Genomic DNA, 21745 nt, shown 5'->3' on the forward strand with positions numbered 1-21745 from the left:
TGAAATATATGGATCTATAAGTAATATAAGAAACATGGAAATAAGGATGGATGATATCATGATACTATACATGTTACCTTTTATTTATTATTATTGACTTTTACTAAAAACTTTTTTATTCCTAAATTTATGGAGTGTATTATGATGAATATTTGTGTATAAAAAACAATAGATGTAAGCTGTTATATGTTTCTTCGACTTCTACTTAAAATATAGATTTCTCAGAATTTTATTATTTTTTTATCTACTTTTCATATACCCAAATGTTTGTTGTCAATATGCAATGTGTCAATAAAAAAGAAAAAGTCCCCCGAATGATCATTGAAAAGTTAAGTGCAAGCCAGCATTTATCATTCAGTCAGCAGTTTAATGAAACCCTCGAACAAATGTGCCAACAAGCCTGCTGTCAGGGACAATAGGTTATTTTAGGGACTTGTATTGGCTTCTATTTTGGGCTTTCTTCACGCCTTGCACATATTAAAAAATCATAAAGCAAACTGTGCTGTCAGGAACCCTCCTCTAAGTCCTCATCCCAGGCCCCATCCCCATCCTCATCCCCATGCCCGTCCTAGTCCTGTGTCCATTGTGTGCTCGTCAAGAGATACTCATGACGGCCAAATAAATCTGCCACACATAAATAAATTCCCATCCCCAGACCCCTGCCACTTGCCGGATGTTCGATGAACTCTCGCTTAAAGTTGTTTATTTGGCCGGCATCCCATTAGTTTCCCTCGCCAGCCATAAATCAATCAAATTAAATTGTGTAGAAATTGATGGCCATTGGGTTGGAGTTCGTTTTCGTTTACGGTTTTTCGGCTTCGAGTGGTGGGTTCTGTTTGCCGAACGCTTTTCTATCTCATTTTTCACTGCAAATGCAAATTTTGCGGCTATTTATGGCTTCGATTGCTGCTGAATGCCTCCATTGAGTTGTAATAATAATGTTCAGCAGACACTTTGGCCGCTCGGAAAATGTTTCATTTCGGCTGGCAAAATAAAGCGAATGCATCTATCTATTCGATGGCTCTCAATTAATTCAGCTTGCAGTGAAAGCGAGCGTTTGCCATTGACATATGCCAATCAATTGAAATGAATAAATTGCGAAATCATATTCGATGCAGTCGATTGACGGCTAATCCGTAGCAGTTTATTCAAAATGAAAATGTAATTCTTTACTTACCGTGCAGTAAATGAAGAATGCCCCCAAGGCAATGACCCGCAGTAAAGCCGGACTGGCGGCCCTCACAACCTGAAAAAACCAGACATTTCCAATTAAGTACTTGCTAGCAAGGGCAAAAAGTTTGCAAATTAAAATTGAAATCGTTTAATCCGCACAATTTCACAAGGAAATCACTGCACAGGACCCCGTTTCTCTAAGTTGGCAGGATGTCGGGCGGTATGTTTAGCGCCATTTAATTAGTTTGGGCACACTCACGAACACACACACACACCATCTCGCGCCCATTGGGGACTTCCCCGGAGACACAAATGCGACAGAATCGCATTACGAATGAAAACAGTTTAGTTGGCTAGTTGCCTTGGGACGCGGACAAGTGGAACGGGTATGGGTTTGGGTAAGGGAATGGGGATGGGCATGGGGATGGGTTCGGGTTCGGGTATGGGAGCTCGGGCGAGATGGGGGATAGGATAGACAGCACACAAATGTCAGACTGCGACAAGGGAATAGAATAACTCACTTCCCACAAGCAACTCTCTCTAACACAGAATCACTTAAAAAATAAAATACTATTTATTAAGTAGGTGTGCCGGAATAAGCTGTAATTCCAGAACAAATCATATAAAATCGTAAGATCATTGAAATCATAAAATTACGATTTTTACTTTAAAGAATGAATCTTTATCTTTTAATTTTCCTGATCTGACGATACAGTTTTATGACAAAAGAAAATAGGTTTTATTCAAAATGGAAGGATATGATATAACTGCAAATAATTATAAAATCCATAAAATAGAATCCTAATAAAGTCTTTCTGAAAGATTTAAAAAATTTTGCTTTCCCAAACAAAACTTTCCTAGTTAACTGAATTTTTAAAATTTAAGTGTGACAGAACTAAAGTTTTTTTTTAGAAAACTAAAGATTGTTTTTCAATTTTTAAATCTTAAATAATAAATTAGTTGACCCTATCCAAATTTGGAAAAATTCATATAACATATTATAATAAGTAGAACTAAAGTTTTTTTAAGAAAACTAAAGACTGTTATTCAAATTTTAAATCTAAAGTAATAAATTAGTTGGCCCTATCCAAATTTGGAAAATTCATATAACATATTATAATAAGTATCTTAAATTTGAGAAGATTTTCCTTCTCAGTGCATATATATTACATCCGAGTATATATATTACATCCAGTGGACGAGAAAGTTGCGATTGGTTTAAGTCCGAACGCCAGAGACAATTGGACGCCGGCAGCCGGACTTGTTCTCTGGTCTAATGAGCGACCGAGTGACATTCTGAGTGGAGTTCGCGGGGCGGAACCTTTCCACTTTCCCCGTTTCCTCTTTCTCTTCCTCCTGAAGACAGGAAACAGCAGGATGTGGGATGTGGGATGTGGGTGTGGCCAGTTGTGCGAATGTTTGCACTTCCGCTTATGCGCGACTATATCCGCTGTCCTGGTGGCTTGTTGCCGGCTGTCATCGGGAGGACTCCTGGCTGGCCAGGCTGCACGTTCAAAATTAACTCGATTCTAACAATGCTAAGCCGCTTAGCGGCTCAATGATGACAGCAGCTTAGGTTGGCCCCGCTCGGGATCAGCGCTATTTGACAGTGCGCACCGATACTCACAAAAACACGAAATAAAATATAATAAAGACAAACGATGGACAGGTTTCGGCTGCTCGGGGATAATGCCAATATAATGGTTTTACAATTTCGGACTGGATTTTAAGAGATTTATCATGGATTTTAATTCCACAACTGTTATTCGGAACATAGCTGAACAGCATGCGAATTTTCACAAGCAGATTACACTTTTTTTACCTTAAACATATAAACGAAAAATTGTATTAAGCTTTTGTTCTGTAGTAATAAACTTAAAAACTTCCGGGTAATAGTTATAAAATTAAAAAATAAGCTAGTAAACGGTCACTATGGGTTTCAAATTATTTATAAAGGTGTCTGAAGAATGCAGTAAAAAAGGAACACCGTTACCGAAATATCAATCCATTGCATTGATAATCAATCCATTGATTGATAATATATTATTGCATAATTTTAGACACCTAAAATAATCAATAGTGATTTATATAAAAATAAACTTCAATAATACCTTTAATGAAAACCAAAAATAAGAAAAATGGCAAAGACAAAAAATCACTAGGGAGTTGAAATTACTTTTAAAAGTGGCTAAGTAGTAAGTATACTATACTATACTATACTGTTGCATACTTTTGGACACCTTCAAAGTGATTTCACTGCCCTGATTTCTGTGACGCCTCAAATAGTTATGACTCTTCAGTTAAATATAATTCCCTAATTTTAACGACGCAATCTGCTGATATAAATTGGTTTCCTTCGGCTAAAAGGTGATGCTTGGACCTCCTGCAAGCCACTGATATTCTACTTAGAGGACCCAAATACAAAGTGTTGAAATACCAATGGCTTCGAGTGAACTGGGACTCACCTTAACCTGCTGGTAGCGGAAGGTGAACCAGGCTGCCGGCGGCAGGAGTCCAATCACGATGCAGGCCAGCGCCAGGATGCTGGTGCGCATCGGCCAGTTGAGGGCGGCGATGCAGGGCGAGGAGTCCTCGCAGGAGTCACAGCCCTCGGCGCAGGGCAGGCACTCGTACTCGCTGTTGCTGTTATACGTGGAGTTCTTGCCCTAATACATATTTAATGAGAGTAAGGCTCTTAGGGCGGCCACTTGGCCAGGACGAGGACGAGAACGGGGACGACTTACCAGCATCAGCTTCTCGTACTCCTCCTCCAGCAGGCTGCCGTTGAAGAACTTGTGCTGCGATACGATGTCGGGGAAATAGAATCCCTTGCGGCACAGGCATTTGTAGGAACCACGCCGAAAGCCCAATCCCATGATGGCCTCGCACTGCGAAATGGTAAGCCGGGAAATGAAAATCAAAATTAAGTGCTGACTGCGGAAAAATTCGGGTTTGTACACAGAGAGGAATTCAGCGTGGCATCCTAACCATTATATTTATGATTCATTCACAGAGCCTAAGCATTTCTTTTTCAAGAAGGGATAATAGCTACCTTTAATTTCTAGAAAAAATTACAAATGCCTACAAATAAGGTATTACACTTTTTCTGTCTATCTGAGGACTCCGTGAATTGTCTATTGCTGTTGCTCCTTTTTTTATAATTTTCGTATATTTTTTTTGCTTTGTAAATGTTGTTTCTTTTAATAAAGGATTTGGAAACTTATTATTGAAAAATAAAGTACTTTTACCAACTTTTCAAATTCTTTGTTTACGTGTTTATTCCGTAATCTGCCTTTGAAAATTCTATACTAAAAGCTTACAAAAATATATTTAAGATTCGGAAGTCCTGAAGAAAACTGAAAGAATATGTCTTATATACGAGTGTTCTAACTCTGGATATTTCTGTATCTCTCTCATATGATCATTTATTCTCAAATACTGTTTTAAAGTTTTATGTGACTTCACTGAAATTACCAGATAATAATAAAGCTAGTTGTTACAATTCCTAAAAAACACAACATTTTACGACCACACATAAAATTTTATAAGTAAAGGTAACAAGCTAGATATTATGATTCAAAACCTTTTCTAAAAACAAAATGTCCATATAATACGAGGTGAAGGCCCAGGTCAACATAGCTCAACATCCTCAACTAGATTATGGTTGTAAATGTTTGGTTAGCCCTTGATAAATAAGTCAATAAATAAAGCTTTTCCTCTGTGTAGCCACTCTGATTCACACATATTTCTCACCATCGTGGTGCGCTGCTTGCATTTGTCCGTTCCGGCGAAGATGTTCAGTGGTCTTTTGGTTCCAGGAGTGTGCCTTTGAGGACACTGGTCGATGTCCACGCGCCGCAAGTCAATATCGATGCCAGATGTGCCCCTGCGGGAAAACAGAGGAAAAAGGGAAAAACAGCGTATCAGCAGGAGGCGTTAAAAATTTATGTTATTAATTTGTCAGCTTAACAATCAACTGGGCGGCACTTAAGCCAAATGGCGCCATTTATAAACTGGATTCAATAAGACCTGTGTGTACGGATATTTATGGACATGGTCAGGCAAGTCCGAGTTGCTATGGCCAGTTCTCGGCGATAACAAACAATAAATTCCGGTCCTGATTGTGCATATGTCTAAGGATCTGAGAAGGCGATTTCGCACAAAGGGATAAACTAAACATGCGTGTTTGGTTCCGGCTTCTGAGCCCCGGAAAAAAATAGCAGAAAATTATTTTCTTGCTGTCGTTGACGGGCATGGGATTGGGAAGGGGTTAGGAATGGTTAAGGAATGGGCTAGGAATGGGTTGGCAATGGGTTGGTCTTGTCGTTTTACAAAGACATAAAGCCATGAAAAGGGTGCACTAAGCTGTCGACCCCTGGCCGCGCCTCTCCGTCAGCTGGTTGAAACCCTATATCCTATATCCTCCGTATATGCCTCCTCAAAGGTCGCCTTCGGCAATGGGCAGCCACCCAATTACACGCATACCTAAGCATCCCAAGAATCCTGGAGATGGACAGCTGGAGGTTCTCGGCCGGAACACATGTAGAATTTTACGCATAATCCCGCCCCTTCTACTCATCCACATTTTCACGCCGGAGCTGTGGCCAAACACCCTCGTCCTTGCCACCGACTTTTCTTTCCTTTTTTCCATGCGGCAGGGAAAGTTTTCTTGTGGCATGATCCCTTCGGCACTTGCCTTGCTCTTTGTTTGCGAATCCTTTTTGTTATTCCTTTCAAGTTTTTTAAGGAATTTTCTTTTAAAGTTTTCAATAAAATAATATTTGATATTCAATATAGTTGGAAAACTGAACTTTGTGTTGTTAGGGCGGCTAAACTTTCAGATTTTCCATTGTATTATATTAGACTTTAATGATGGAAGATTCCCAGAATGCAATAATATAATAAAATAAATTTAAAACAAATTAAAACGTTTTAAAAGTGGTAATTGCAAAAAAAGAAAAATCAAATATACCTTTTTTATACTTTTAAAAACATTTTATTTTACTTTTTAAAATGTTTTTGACCTTGTTTTTGCATATGTCGCATATAAATCGTAATTTTTTTTCTATAAGTTAAATTAATAGTTCCAAGTGCGAAGTTAAAAATAATCTATAAGTCAGCACTCAACACCCAAACCCTCTAAATTCAATCTTAAATTGAAAAACATAAGGGAAGCCCAATTATTGAGGCAGGAGGCTTTTCCGAGAAGGGTGATTTCCATTTCGCTGCTTCAAAGAGAAAAGTTTCCCACGAACTCTTCGTTTTCTTTTTCAATATCCCTACTCTTTCGATGGGCGGCCATAATGTGTTTGTCCCGGCCATATCCGGTGGCCAATGGATTGGGGAAGGATTCGAATTCCCGGAATCGAAATCCGGGATTCGGGATTCGGCATTCGAGACTCCAGATGCCAGACTGCCGCCTGTCAGTTAATATTGACATATCAGTTTGTATTTATTTGATTGTTTCTGACAACTTATTGATTGCGAAAATTCGGGAAAAGGGACCACTGGGAAATGCACAGCGGCGGGTCTGGCTGCACAATGGCCATATAACATTATCGTAATGATTATGTTAATTCCCAGGCAGTTGATCCCAACGCCTTTGTGTCCTGTGTGTCCTGTGTATATCCTGCAACCCGACTGGCCTTTTTTTTCCGTATTATTGGGCCAAGTTCGAAACGATATGTGTGTTATTTCTTATTTGCCTTTGCCATTTATTTGCTGTGGTTTCATTTTCCCTTCTCATGCTTTTGGCCCTCTGTCTGGCTGGCATTGTTGTTGCTGACAGTTTTTGAAGATAATTTGTAAACGGATATTAGAAAATAAGCTGATTGAGCCGACCGAATGAGTTTGTCCTGTTTCCGAGCCAGCAATACGTGTGTCTCTCATATTGATTTATTAGTTTGCGCCCTAAGCTATTTGCCGATGCCTGCTGATGTGGCAATGTTTGCCTATCTGGTGGACACTTGATTTATATGACAAACGCCTTTTCGGAGAGCTCTGCCTAATGCCTACAAATGAGCCATAATCGAGCTGGATTTTGTGTGTTTTTCGGGCCCCCCAATTGCTAATGGGTCTGGCCTGTTGAATTAAAATTAGTATTGACATTTGTGGCAACTGCTTGACATGATGGGTGTTTTCCCTTTCTGGATTTAGGCAATTTAAGACTTATGATGCTTTAAACTTAAATTGTTGCATATATGTGAGTGTTTATATTTAATTTAAATTTAATTTTAAATTTTTTTGGACATATTCGAGGGGGAAACACTGTAAGAAATTGTTTAAATTAAATCTAAAGAAAATATATTCAGCTTCCGCATGAACTACTATTTTATAATTTTAAAAATCTATTTTTATTCTTTGACTGTTACTGATCTCAATCATCCATTTTATTTAAAATCATTCAATGCTTTTTTTAAAGCACATTATAAAAAGTCTCCCCCTAAATTGGTACCTAATTTAATGCGCTTTGATTAAATCCTGCTTCCGAGTGCAGTTTAAAGCGTGGAAAAACTGAAATCACAGCTATTTTGGCCAAGAACTATGAGACACTGAGGAGTGCAGCTTGCCATTCCGAGCACGTGCAACAAACACGCACTACGTGAATAAGTGAAATGCATCTGAAGAGCTTTTCTTGCCGGTATCCCCACTCCCATATAATACATCCCACCTCCTAATACCCGCCATACATGCACGTGCCAGCTATTTAAAACTGGCGACAGCACTGTTTTCCCTGGTTGCTCCATTTGCGAGTTCATAAAGATGGTTGTGCTCAGTGCCGCGTAACCAAAATATGGCAGCAACTTTATTGCAGGGAACGTAATAGCATCTACCATCAGAATCACACCCAGCCAAACCAAACCGAACCGAAAACCCATCCAATCCACCATCACGCATACCGTTTTGTTGCCAGTTTGTAAACAACTCATCTGCTGTAGTTGGGCCACATTACGTATACGCCATGCGTGCCCAATTTTCGGTCGTGGCAGCTAATGCACATAATCAGGTTTGTAGTTTGCACCTCGCTGGCAAAGTGAGCTGCGGCCTGTTGGCAAAACCAGTGCTGCCAAATGTCTATTTCATAAAAAGGCCAGATTTACAAGGCAAAGGGAGTTTTTATGAAATTTTCCAGATAAAACAAACACTTTCAAAGCGATTGCTACATTTTTTGTATGCATTTTTACGAAATTGATGTAGCTTAGCTTTGCTTGGTAGCTGGACAAACACTCGATGTTGTCGAACTGCGGCAAAAAACACCCAGAAATACTAACGTTTTGGTAAAAGTCGTTGTATCTATTTTTCTGGGAAATAATCTGAATTTTGTTCGGCAGAATCCAAAAAAATTGTTCAAATATGAAGTGTAACACACCGTTGAGCTCGAAATTAAATTCCTTATCGTTTGGCAGTCAAACTTGGCAACTTTAATTTTTGACCATTTGTTGCAAAAAATCGTTATGTTTATCAAAATGCATAAATTGACTAAAGTATCTATTTTTCTAAATTTACCCGAAAGTGATGGGGATCGTTAGCTTAGTTTATTGGGTGGGCAAAAAAGTCAAACTTTTAGCTGGGTTACCCATTTTAACAGAACTACAACGAAAACAGCTAGACGAAATTCCTGATTTTTCTATAAGTCCCGATGAGCATTTCTAACAAGCAAATCTAAATTAAATTGTAATATATATTGTTATTAACCCTTTATTTTTTAAGTACAAAACGCAATCCTTAAATATTTTAAAGTGTTTTAAAAATCTATTCTAAAAGAAGACAGACTGACAGCCCTGATCAAAGCCCTTAATCTGCCATATTTGCCAGCCAGTCAGGCGGCCTTCATTTGCAAACTAATTTAAAATACGGCCCGATGACAGGACCAAATGGATGTCAAACCTTTTTGGGCGGCCGAGGGGCATGGCAATGCGGCTTAAAGCGAGGCCACCTTAAAGTCATAATTTGGGGAATGTGAAATTTAATGCAAATGGGTGGAATTTCACCACGTTCATATTCCCAGGTCGCAAACTTGCGATCTCGGAGAATTCCTTAACGGTTTGCAGCAATTCGAAGACCACCCACCAAATGAATACTTGGCTTTCTTGGCCCCCAGTTTCGGTTAAAATACCTGGCTGAGCTGTATGCCAGTCCTTAGTTATTCAGTTCCCTGGAATACTGTGTGTGTTGCACATGCAAATCCATAATCAAGCACATATTCAGTTTCTGCTGCTGACTCACAAAGGCTGGCTTATTGCCTGATATTTGAGATTTCCGTTTCCGTTTGCATCATTATGCCGAGTTCCCAAGAAAATACGTGGATGTTGAAAGAGGGGGGCTGGGGGCGACAGGCTGAGCCATATTGCAGCATAAGTCAAGTAAATACAATGCGGGGATTACAATCCACATTTACAGTGGCCCCTTTGGGGCCTGTTTTAATATTGAAACTTTGTCGCTACCCGCAGAGTTGTGAGCGCTAAGCGAAACTTAAATGAAATCAAATAAAATTATTGCCCCTGCAGGAGGTCCTGTCGTCCTTGGGCGCCCAGGCCTCTCGTGTCCTTTCGCAGCGGGCGCCTAATGTGATTTGTGCCTTTATCCCCAGCCGTTTGGCCAAATAATTTATAATAAAATTAACTTTAACTTAATGTGGATACTTATTGTTCTGCTTGGCTTTGCCGCCCGTGAACCTGCATATTTCATGCAATTAAGAAAAATGAGAGAGCCAACACACACCGCATAGCAAATGAAATTAATTAGCAAGTCGCCGCCACGCCCCTCGCTTAGTACTCCCTCATTTTGGTTTTTTTTTTGTGCTTTCTGCTTCCGCTTCCGCTGCCGCCGCAACGTAAACAAATTAATTTTGCCAACTAATGGGAAACTGATAGCAGCACATTATTAACATGAGCCGGACACGGACACGCTCGGAAAAGTGGTGTCCTGCCCCCTCTAACCACGACTTCCAGCTCAACTTTAGTCATTTCTCCCCTCCGTAAGCCGCTGAAACAAATGAGCTTTGTTTGACGTGGTCCTGCTGCCGGACTGCATCCTATTCCGACCATCCTAACTATTCTCACTGTGCAGCCGCCACGTGGTCCTAACTGGCATGAACTAACGAACTTTTAACATTTCCACATTAATTCCGGCAGGCCGCTACAGTGGGAAAAGGAGCTGCAATATACAATGAACTTCTTTCTAACAAGCTTTGTTAAAAAACATTTTCTTAGAAATAATCAAGCACTCAAATATAAAAAACCTTAAAAAAAGAGTTGTTAAGTATTTGTAAAAAAAATCTTGTTAAAATTGTTAGAAATTAATAGAAATACTTGAACGATACAAATGCTACATGTTTTAAAAAAAATAATTTTATTAGAAGTAACGCTATAAAAGAGCCAGCACTTAATAAAAGGGTTGTACAACATTCGTAAAAATTAATTGTAGTTAGGTTTAATGGAAATTCAGCAAAATAATGGAATAGCTACAAATTCATATACCATGATAATTATGACATTAGGGGGCTTTCATAAGCAAAACATATAAAGTTCCATGAAACGATTGAAAAATATTTAAATTGATGTAATAAATAGTTAGAACCTTGTTTGTCATGTTCACTATAGGCATTTTTAAATTTAATAAAAAAAGGATTTCATATTTAAATTAAAAGTAAATTAAGGGTTCCATGATACGATAGGAAAATATTTAAATCATATTAAAATTTCAAGTTAAAAATTCATTAAATTAATATAGCAATAATTTAAATGAATAACAATTACAATAAATAAAATCAAAGCGAAAATAAGTTATTAGTTTTTAAAACGTAAACAAATTGGTGTTTTTGCGAGTGTCTAAAATCTGTAGAGAAGCTAAGGTATTAGCTGAATTCTCTATGCCGACAATTGCTACACTTCCGCTTTTCCCACGGTGCCTCTTGGCGGGCAAAATTTATGTTGCAACTAATTGCAGGCAGTTGCCGGGCTTCCGCCAGCGGCAGACAGTTTCCTTTTCCACTCTATGTGGGTATATGGAGGTCCTGTCCTCAAGAGCAGCATTTTCCGAACTCCTGACGCCCTGACCCCTGACTCTCTGAATTTTCCCACTGGCTGCGTGTGAAATTTATTGAGCGTGGAAAGTCATCGAACGCTAAGTAGGCATGTGTGTGAGGGGGTGTGAATGGGCCCAACTTTATAATTGATTGCTTTAATTAAATTTTGAAAATGCTGCTGCCAGCCCACCTGCCAGCGGAAATAGCTCTGCATCCCACGGCATCGCATCCCTCGCTGCTGTGTGTAATTAAATTTTAAACGCTTACTTAGGCCAAAGCGAACTGCTTGCAATAATTACGGAAGCCATTAGGCAAGCTCTCGCGAAAAGCGGAAAATGGGTTGAAAAATTTCCAAACAGATATGGTTTTGCCTCGGCTGCAGTTGGTTTTACTTATCCTTGGCCTGAAAGCCACGTGGGGCTCTCTGCTGCAAATCGATTGGCCAAAACGACAGTTGGACTGGTGGCAGAAGCAGTACTACCAATCATCATGTGAGTTTTACCACCCATTTCTATATATATTTTTTTATACTATATATTAACCAATAATCTTGATATAATAATTCCTCAAAAAGAGTACACTAATTGCCACATAAGATAAATATTCTTTAAATACCATGTTGTATAATAACACGTTCTGGAAAATTGTCTAATAATTTAATTTTATTAAAATCAGATTTCTGTATTCATTTCATTAATATTCAAAGCCTCATATTTATCTGTCAATCAGGCTAGTCCGCTGGCACATTGATTAAATTTGAATAATTTGAAAAGCCATTCGTAAGCATACATTAAAATGTATCAGTGATTGAAAAGCCAAACCGCAGGATTATCATACGTTTATACAATTCCAAATCACTGTGACCTGCCTGAATGTGAAATTAATATTGAATCTAATTTACAGGGAAACAAAGGCTGCGGTTTACGACTACCCCGAGGCCAGGAGCCACTCCCGAATCAGTTGAAACCAGATTGGTGTACCCCTGCTACTGCTACAAACCATCCCTCGAGGGTTTGGCCACTGCCAGTCCGGTGGAGAGGAGAATAATTGAGCCCAAGGAGCTGTTCTTCTTAAATAAATAGTATTTATGGTACACTAATAAAAAGAATGCCTTAACTTGATGGTCAATTTAAATATAATAGTTTTAGCTTCCATGGCATTTAAATTTCTTTAGAAATTTAGAAATATTAAATATTTAATTTTAAGCTCTCTTTTAATAAATTAAAAATCCTTAAGATCAAATATTCAAATCAAATGATTCAAATAATTTTAAACTAAATAGATATAGGTTTTACATTTTTATAACCAGACATTTATTTGTAGCTTTTAATATTCCATTTTAGTATCAGTGTAATATTGCTGATATAAACAAAGATGTTAAACCAAAAACCCAGAGATACTTGGCCTATTCTTTGGTTTGATTTGCAATTTTCGAGACCAGTAAATCTACCCCAATCTAGGGCTTTAAATCATTGCCATAGAACAGCAGCTCATTGTTCTCTGATGATTTTTAAGACAACAAGCAGATAAACCTCACACAGCCATCCCGTCTATCCGAGCAGTCAGAAGCAATTTCAGCTGGTCGAAAAACAAAAGCCACGTAATCCTGGGCACTCCCCACCGACACTAACTTGGCCACTAAGTGAAAATAGTTTGCTGGCCAAAATGTGCTTTTGCTTTTGCTTTCGCCTTGGCAATCTGCTGTCTGTTTTGCTGCTGCTGTTGTCTGCTTCCATCCAGAGTGATAATTGCAAATTATGGATGAAGTAGAGTGGAAGTGCAGATGGCAGCGATGACTGACTGCCACGCCCCCCCCCCGCCCACTTTCCCCAGTCGGTGTTTTGTCATAAATATCAAAGGGGTTTTCAGCCAGCAACTGTCATTAGGCTGATGGCTTACAAGTTATAAAAGCATTTATATTTATATAACTTTAATTCGTGGAAAAATTTGCTATTTTCCCTGGCAAATGCCGGCGTTTATTACTGTCTTTATTCTCGGAAATATATAAATCAGCTCTCTAAATACTTAGAGTTCCTGGAAATATCTGCACTGAAGTATCTATAGCTCAGCTTTTAATAGCTGGAATTTCTTTGTAGTTCTTGAAATACTTAAATTAAATAAATAAAATATTTTTGTTTTTGAAGTTCCAAACAACTATACTTAAATTTATTGATCTGGGTCAACAGCAATGAAATTCTCATCAAAAAACACAACTGGTTCATCGCTTTCTTTTAAGGCTGCCTGCCAACTTGGGAGTAACGCTCAATTGAAAAAGTTCCCAAAAGAGCCGGGAAACACACAAAACTATTTGAAAAGAAAAAAAGGAGGGAAAAATGGAAATTATTTAAACTCAGAAAGAAGCCCAGATAGAAATGGGAAATGAAGATGAAAAGATGTTATACGTTATAAAGTTTCATAAGATGCTGTGCTCTTTTTAAAGTACTCAGTTTTTAGGGCGGTGCGTGAGCGGAATTTCGTTGGCAGTCGATGTTTGGGAAAGCACTAAAACTTAAACTCCGTTGGTGGCACATTGCACGTGCCACACTAGACCAGAAAACCCAAAAATGCTGCCCAAGAGCAGCAGCCATTCAGCTATTCAATTACTTTGCCCGTTTCTAGACAAAAGCCAAAAACTGGCACTCGCTCAGTTTTTCGACTTTTCCGGCTTTTCCATTCCGCTGTCGCTGGCAGCAGCGGGTGCTGGCTGGGAAAACTGCTGTGCTGGCACTTAGCGCACCATTGCAGTTTTCTTTCAAATTTCCCATGCTGCGAATTATTTATAAAATGCTCATCTGGCGGCATCCGTCATGTGCACGTACTCCAGCTTATACTTGTCATTGTAAACCATGCACAGAAAAAAAAAGGATCGCCCACTCCAATCAATCGGAGTAAATTAATAATTGAGTCATTGTTATGTCTAAAAAAATCTTTAATATTAATTCGATTCGTCATAGAAACCAATTAATGAAATCACTAGAATTATTAAATGTAGGTGTCTAAAGGTATGCAACAATATATTTTAAATCATAAATTCCATTGCAAAAGACAAAGTTAAGAGCATAGCATTCTATTAACCACCTTTATGAATTTTTTGAAATCACTAAGATTTTCAAATATCTTAAGGTACTTCATATATTAAATAAGCAGGTTTGATTAATCTGTCGCGAAAGACTATGTTCCTTTTTTCATAGCATACATTTAGACACCTTAATAAATTATTTAAAGTCAGATATTTAAGTTGCACCCCTAAATAAATATAAGTTTTTCTTCGCAATATTATGAATGAATTGCTAAATATTTGTAGATATGCCATGCGGATCAGTCTGATGATGATGATTGTCACAGCTTCATCCAGAAAAGGTTGTAAAATTGATAAGTTTTCCAATTCTCCCTATGTATATGCCCCCGAATTTAATATGGATTCTTTGGTATACTCACTTGAAGTGATAGGTTCCGTTCTCGTAGCCAAAGAATGGCACCGTGTAGGTTAGCATCCAAATGTTGCCCCCGCCGCAGTCGTAATAGGGTTTTGACCATCTGCCATCCTCATATTTCACAGCCAGCGTGTCGTCCTCGATTCGCTCCTCCGTGCGGTTCGAGTAGAGATGAAAGGCTGCAAGGCAACAGAATGGTTTCAATAGCGTTATCCATTATGCAAACTGTAATTAGAGGACCCAGAAATCGATAAGCCTTTCACGGCAGTCAGCAGCTCGGTGATTCAGCGAGCAATTCAGTGCACCCCATGGGGTACACGGCGAGAAATGTTCCTTTTAATTTGACTTTATAATTTGGTTTACCTTATTAGGAGTCTTTTTCGTTTTTTTTTAGTTGCTGAGAGACTATATTTTAAGATAAGAAATATAGTTATATTTATATACATTTTTGGGTGATACGGACTTATCTTCAATTCTATAGGTGGATAATTTCTACTTATAGGGGTTTATATATATTTAAAACGATAAAAAAGGATTTAAGTATAATTTACTTACTAAATATGAGTACAATTTGTTATTGAGAGTCCCTGTGAAAAGGAAAACTTATCTAACTAGTTATATTTCCTGAGTGCTTCACCTTGATTATTTTGCATTGCCTAAGCCATTCCTGGGACTAATGACTTTATAAATGCAAACAGGCGGCCTTGAATGACTCGGGGGATTCTCTGATGAATAAAACAAAAATGACAAGACATTAAAAGCAAATCAGGAAGTCCAATTGTTCCGTATAAAACCCCTTTGGGGAATCTCTTCCTTAGAAGTATTATATCGAACTCAGTGAGATGAAGAAGCCGCTCTTTGAACGTCTGCGATCTGCACCACTTGATAACCATAGCATCAGTTCCTTGGTTGCCAGTGATTACTTTTATCGCATTGCATTCTTCTTGGGCTGGAACCCTCCCAGGGAGGGTTTCTTCAGACGGATATACTTTTTATTGACTTTTACCACGATGTTGCTGGGGATCGTAGGTCTACCGCTGGGTCTAACGCTCACCTATGTGAAGCACTTTAGTAGGTTTACGCCGACGGAGTTTCTTGCCTCCCTGCCGGTGGACGTCAACTGTATTGGAAATTTGATCAAGACCTGTGTGACCTTCACTTCGATGTGGCGATTTCGCTTGATGAATGAACTGATTTCCCCACTGGACAAGAGATGTGTTAGCCCATCGCAGCGTCTGATTCTCCATAAAACGGTGGCTCGGGTCAATCTGATTGTGATTGTCTTCCTGTCTACTTACATGGGTTTCTGTTTCCTAAACCTTTTTACATCGGTTCTTTCGGGCACGGCACCTTGGCAATTGTACAATCCACTTGTGGACTGGCGGAGTGGCTATTGGCAACTCTGGATTGCCTCGCTTATGGAATACGTTGTGGTTTGTATAGGCACCACGCAGGAATTGGTTTCGGATGCCTATCCCATAGTCTTCATCTCCTTGTTTCGATGTCATCTGGCTATTCTGAGGGATCGCATAGAGAATCTGCGACGTAATCCGGAGCTCAGTGAGAAGGAGAACTACGAACAGTTGGTGGCCTGCATTCAGGATCATCGCACCATCATTCAGTACGATGTTTTGGCTTATTGTATTGGTATTTGATTTAAAGATTTATATATTTTAGATGTACCGAAATCATTCGTCCCATCCTATCGATCACCATCTTTGCCCAATTCATGCTGGTGGGCATTGACTTGGGATTGGCTGCCATAAGTATTTTGCTATTTGAGAATACCATCTGGACGGTCGTGGCGAGTGTCTCATTCATCACGGCCATCTGCATGGAGTCCTTTCCCTGCTGCATGCTATGCGAACATCTCATCGATGATTGTGTCCAAGTCAGCGATGCATTATTTCACTCAAATTGGATAACTGCAGATAGGCGTTATAAGTCGGCGCTTCTGTATTTTATGCACCGGGTTCAGCAACCCATTCAATTTACAGCTGGAGCCATATTTCCCATTTCGGTGCAGAGTAATATTGCAGTGGCCAAATTCGCCTTTACTATTATCACAATCGTCAAGCAAATGAATCTCGGAGAGAAGTTTCTAAATAACAAGGCAAATGCCGGGGAAGTTGAGCCTTAAAGTGCAGTGCAAAGAGGGGAGATCTAATACTAATATTTGCATCCCGACACTTGCACTCTGTAGTATCTGTAGTATCCTAGCAGTCAGTGCTTGCACATGCACTAAACTTTCTAGAAGTGAGTACACACTTGAAGATTTCAAGTACATTTAAGGCCATGTAGTGATAGGAAGGCCAGATAAAACGGGTCAAGTATTAAGTCAAATATATACTGAATTCCTTCTAAAAGAATTGCAATAGTTAGTAAAGAAACCATACATTTTATGTTCTGATTTCTTAAAATTACTTGTTTAAATATAACGTCTTGTATGTGAATTGTTTCAAAAATTATTCTTAAAGTAGTCATTTAAGTCATTTGCCCTAGAAAGTAGTCATAACCACCCCTTTAATATTCAACTAACAACCCTTGATTGATTTATTAACCAATACCCGCCAACAATTAACTATTAAGCTGGCTAATTGGCAGTTGACAGGCCTGCTTGCACCTCAATAATAAATCCCCCTTAGCACTTAACACCTGACCACCGTTGGTTAAGTCTAATTACAGGGTGCAAAACGAAGGGGCGTGGTTTTGCCAGGGAATCGGGGCACCTGGTCAATTATCGATGGGCGTGGGTGACAGTATAAAATGCAGGTGCAGGAGCTGAACAGGTTAGTATCCAGTCAACATGGTGTTGTTCCGGCTGATTAACCCCACTCCGTTGACAGAGAAAGTGCAGTCCCGCCAGGGTAACATATATCTATATAGGGCCATGTGGTTAATTGGTTGGATTCCACCGAAGGAGGGAGTCCTGCGATACGTCTATCTCTTCTGGACCTGTGTGCCCTTTGCTTTTGGTGTATTTTACCTGCCCGTTGGCTTTATCATCAGCTATGTCCAGGAGTTCAAGAATTTTACGCCTGGCGAGTTCCTCACCTCCTTGCAGGTGTGCATCAATGTTTATGGAGCCTCGGTGAAGTCCACCATCACCTACTTGTTTCTATGGAGACTGAGGAAAACGGAGATGCTATTGGATCACTTGGACAAAAGGCTTCAGAATGACAGCGATCGCGAAAGGATCCACAATATGGTGGCCCGCTGCAACTATGCCTTTCTGATCTACAGCTTCATATACTGCGGATATGCGGGATCCACTTTCTTATCGTATGCCTTGAGTGGTCGTCCTCCCTGGTCCGTCTATAATCCCTTCCTGGACTGGCGCGATGGCCTGGGCAGCCTGTGGATCCAGGCCATATTCGAGTACATCACCATGTCCTTTGCCGTGCTGCAGGATCAGCTATCCGATACGTATCCCCTGATGTTCACCATTATGTTTCGGGCCCACATGGAGGTGCTCAAGGACCATGTGCGAAATCTGAGAACGGATCCTGAGCGAAGTGAGGCCGATAACTATCAGGATTTGGTGAACTGCGTTATGGATCACAAGACCATATTGAAGTGGGTGATTCTAAATTACTTAGTTCGTACACCCAAAAAAAATGGCTTCTAAGTTCAAGCACGCTTAATAAGTGACTTCATTTTTTTTGTGCGTGCTTGAATCAAGAATAAATTATTCTCGAAAACCGAAACGTCCTACATAAGCATGCTTTATTCCCGATATAAATTTTTAATATGATCCAAAATATTTAAAAAATGATATTAAAATAAGTATTTCTTATTACGAGTACAAAACTTTCTAAAATTAGGCACTCAAATTAATTCTGTTTCTATTAAATCAAGTTTAATAGTTCTTGAAACAAGGATGATTTAAACATAGCTGTGGATAAAGCTATATTTTTCTAATGTTTTTTTTATGATCAAAGAACTAAATTCTAAAAACAAGTACGTTTTGCACTTTAACTAATATGTAGCTTGGTTTTATTCTGAGTGTAAGTAATATAGGCATATTTTTCCCCCAGATGCTGTGACATGATAAGGCCTATGATTTCCCGGACCATCTTCGTCCAATTTGCGCTGATTGGCTCCGTTTTGGGTCTGACTCTGGTCAATGTGTTCTTCTTTTCGAACTTCTGGAAGGGAGTGGCCTCCCTGCTCTTCGTCATAACCATCCTATTGCAGACTTTTCCCTTTTGCTATACCTGTAATCTGCTTATAGATGATGCCCAGGAATTGTCCAACACGATTTTCCAATCCAACTGGGTGGATGCAGAGCCGCGTTACAGGGCTACCTTGGTCCACTTCATGCATCATGTCCAGCAGCCTATTATTTTCATTGCAGGAGGCATATTCCCAATCTCCATGAACAGCAACATAAGCGTGAGTTAGGGAATACCATTTCCTTTCCAGAACTCAAGTACATATTTGACCATTTTTAGGTGGCCAAGTTCGCCTTCAGCATCATTACAATAGTGCGACAAATGAATCTGGCCGAGCAGTTCCAGTAAAATTAGCTCACAAAAATGATTTCAAATTGTAGCCCAAGCCTCCCACGAAAAAAAACAGCCCCTCAGCTATTCTTTATGCCCGTGATTTGCATAAAATGTGTATATGTTGTGGCTTATCTCATAAGATTTCGGCTGATTTAGTTGGTAAATGGTAATGGCCATGGCAAAGGATGTGAAAGTCAGACAGAATTTGCAAATTGCGTTAGCAGACGGAAATTACAACAGCCAGACGACGACGAGTGTAACAACAAGCAGTCTGAGCAAATGGGCCCAAAGCTCGGAAAATATTTGCCCTGGATGGAGGAGCAACCACAGGAAGTACATATAACCGTTTACATATTGTATGCGATTTTTATTTAAATTTTATGTTAAACACGTGACTTGTGACCAGCGAAAAGGCGGAGTAGGAATACATACAATAATATAAAACGGATCGCCCAGACTTGTGGCAGAAAGCAAATATTATGACATATTTTTGCGGTTTACTTGCCGCACACGCGCCATCATATCCCCCACAAAACGAATGTTCCACGAATGAGTACATAAACATGTAAAGTGGTTATGGGGGTGGGATAGATAGATGGACCCTGATATATGTGTATTTGCACTATACGTATAGGAATATGTGTATTAGACGGGAACGAACAATAGAAAAGCAGACATCCTTGAGGGAATTCACCTATTTTTCCTATTTCACAGTTTCCTTTGCCAATCGAAACCCTACTTAAATGGGCAGAAACTCATGTTTATATGGCAATTTAATTTTATTTCATGCTTTATCTATACAATATAAGTAAGTTAATATTTAAATTGAGAATATCCGAATAGAAATATATTCGCTTAAATAAATAATGCCTTTAGAAACGTTAAAATTTTGATAAGAGTAAACGCAAATAAAATATATAAAATCGTTAGTGCATTTTTAGATGACTCATAAATATTACAGGAAAGGAAAAATATTCATCAAAATATTGCAACACATTCAAATATTGATCAAAGTGAAAATTCATTTTAGTAAAACGGAAATCAAATATTTACTATCATACCACATTTATGGATGACTTCATGAGCCCTTTTAAACATTAGAGTCTCTAAACCATGAGCAATTAGGCTAAATTATAGTATTGAGTGCACTTAAATTGGCATTATCAATAATTTTCGGAATATAACAACCAATAAAGTGAATGCAATGCTGCTGAAAAGGCTATTAAAAGCACTCGATTCGTATTGATTGCGCAATTCGGTGGGGCGCCAGTCGCCTGCCGATTGGCAAAAAATATTATTAATTATGCAATGAAAAGGTAATCACTTCGCGAATTGCCTTTTTTCGGTGGCACATAAAAAGGAGCAACATTTGCATTGTGCACCGCAAACATATAATCAAATTAATAGCGCATGAATTGGCCGCAAATTGGATGTGGTGTGAAAAAAAAAATGTTTCACCAATGAAATGTCCTTTAAAAAAAATTAAAGAGTAAATTAAATAAAGCCGCATTAAAGTGATTTGCGAGTGGTTAAGAAAGTTTTCGGTGCGAAACTTTTTAGAGGGAAAACTTTAAAGGCGGGTGCAAATAGGCAAAAGTGTGCATAAATCGAAAGGCAACTATGCGGCAGTAGTTTCAGCACCCCATAAATCATAGTTTGCCGGGGCTTACACAACTTTCCGCGCTAGATAAATGACTCGATGTCGAAACGGAACCGCTTTCGTTTATTGTTAGAGCTACAAATATAATTTGGCAGGCTCGGTTTTTCCCATTCCTTTTTCTTTCCGTCTTTTCAATTTGCAAACAAACGAATGAGGAACGGACTTCTATCTATGGCAAATAGTTGGCTGGCAGCCTGCAATCAGCTTTTGGCCGGGCCAAAACGCTATTAGTATGCATGGGCTAGTGGAAAAGCCCGCCCCCAAATTTCCCACCCGCTTTGCAGAATGTTTGTTTTCGATTCCATTTGTTTTCCCTCAGCCACAGAGGGACATGGCAGTGTCACAGCCAAAGTCACAGGCAACAATCGAACACACGGCGTATACGTAACACACACACACATTTTTCAACGGCATCTCATGCAATTTCGCCCATGCAATTTGCGGGCCTAGAGCCTGCGGCCAAGTCCGGTTTTCAGGCCCGGATGCGGATGAAGGAATGGAAGTGGTCACACGGAGGAAAATATATATGCAAAGTGGTCTGGCCAAATTGGAAAGTAATACATAGGGTAAAGTTTCCCTTCAGTGTTGTTCAAACATAAACCTTCCTTGATTGATTAAGTAAGTATAAAAGTTGCAATTTAAATTCAGTCATTCTGCAATGGGGATATTTGTACTTTTAAGAAGATGAAAATAAGCCCTATGAGGCTATGGAATGATTTATCATATGACTTAAAATCTCTAGGATACGCAAACGAACTGGGTGGTTAGTACCCAGATTTATACGTGAATATAATTTATTTGTTTAAATAGGTAAGTATATTTATGCTATCTATGGTTGTGTTAAATTATTAAGATATGACAGACCATAATTGTAATTTTAATATATTACTTATTACGCAATTTCTTATAAGATTAAAAATATAACTAATATAACAAGAGGACT

General features: G+C 39.0%; 4 protein-coding genes across 4 annotated transcripts in view; 3 read left to right on the forward strand and 1 right to left on the reverse strand.

The window, feature by feature from the left end:
* Window positions 1-21745, reverse strand: part of LOC119558629 — a 60990-nt gene that overhangs the window by 8969 nt on the left and 30276 nt on the right. Inside the window, exons 4-8 of the mRNA XM_037872033.1 lie at window positions 14639-14813; window positions 4927-5059; window positions 3918-4061; window positions 3639-3839; window positions 1178-1246 (exon numbers count right to left, since the gene is read on the reverse strand). Of these exons, the coding sequence (XP_037727961.1) occupies window positions 1178-1246; window positions 3639-3839; window positions 3918-4061; window positions 4927-5059; window positions 14639-14813 (722 nt within the window). The remainder of the gene's footprint in view (window positions 1-1177; window positions 1247-3638; window positions 3840-3917; window positions 4062-4926; window positions 5060-14638; window positions 14814-21745) is intronic.
* LOC119558633 lies at window positions 11559-12341 on the forward strand. Its single transcript, XM_037872038.1, has 2 exons — window positions 11559-11691; window positions 12104-12341. The coding sequence occupies exons 1-2, from the start codon at window positions 11562-11564 to the stop codon at window positions 12280-12282; spliced, it is 309 nt and encodes a 102-aa protein (XP_037727966.1). The 5' UTR covers window positions 11559-11561; the 3' UTR covers window positions 12283-12341.
* Window positions 15443-16782, forward strand: LOC119558630 (putative odorant receptor 59c). The gene is made up of 2 exons (XM_037872034.1): window positions 15443-16255; window positions 16312-16782. The coding sequence occupies exons 1-2, from the start codon at window positions 15477-15479 to the stop codon at window positions 16772-16774; spliced, it is 1242 nt and encodes a 413-aa protein (XP_037727962.1). The 5' UTR covers window positions 15443-15476; the 3' UTR covers window positions 16775-16782.
* LOC119558631 (odorant receptor 59b-like) lies at window positions 17441-19926 on the forward strand. Its single transcript, XM_037872036.1, has 3 exons — window positions 17441-18210; window positions 18672-19029; window positions 19089-19926. The coding sequence occupies exons 1-3, from the start codon at window positions 17441-17443 to the stop codon at window positions 19155-19157; spliced, it is 1197 nt and encodes a 398-aa protein (XP_037727964.1). The 3' UTR covers window positions 19158-19926.

The sequence above is a fragment of the Drosophila subpulchrella genome, unplaced genomic scaffold (assembly GCF_014743375.2).
Source record: "Drosophila subpulchrella strain 33 F10 #4 breed RU33 unplaced genomic scaffold, RU_Dsub_v1.1 Primary Assembly Seq12, whole genome shotgun sequence".
NCBI classification, from domain to species: Eukaryota; Metazoa; Arthropoda; class Insecta; order Diptera; family Drosophilidae; genus Drosophila; species Drosophila subpulchrella.

Excerpts from the sequence above, each read along its gene's own strand:
- LOC119558633 (XM_037872038.1), top strand. The coding sequence starts at position 11,562 with ATGGTTTTGCCTCGGCTGCAGTTGGTTTTACTTATCCTTGGCCTGAAA. Across the intron at positions 11,692-12,103 it reads GCAGTACTACCAATCATCAT|GGAAACAAAGGCTGCGGTTT; the intron begins GTGAGTTTTACC and ends TCTAATTTACAG.
- LOC119558630 (XM_037872034.1), top strand. The coding sequence starts at position 15,477 with ATGAAGAAGCCGCTCTTTGAACGTCTGCGATCTGCACCACTTGATAAC. Across the intron at positions 16,256-16,311 it reads GATCATCGCACCATCATTCA|ATGTACCGAAATCATTCGTC; the intron begins GTACGATGTTTT and ends TATATATTTTAG.
- LOC119558631 (XM_037872036.1), top strand. The coding sequence starts at position 17,441 with ATGGTGTTGTTCCGGCTGATTAACCCCACTCCGTTGACAGAGAAAGTG. Across the intron at positions 18,211-18,671 it reads GATCACAAGACCATATTGAA|ATGCTGTGACATGATAAGGC; the intron begins GTGGGTGATTCT and ends TTTTTCCCCCAG. Across the intron at positions 19,030-19,088 it reads CCATGAACAGCAACATAAGC|GTGGCCAAGTTCGCCTTCAG; the intron begins GTGAGTTAGGGA and ends GACCATTTTTAG.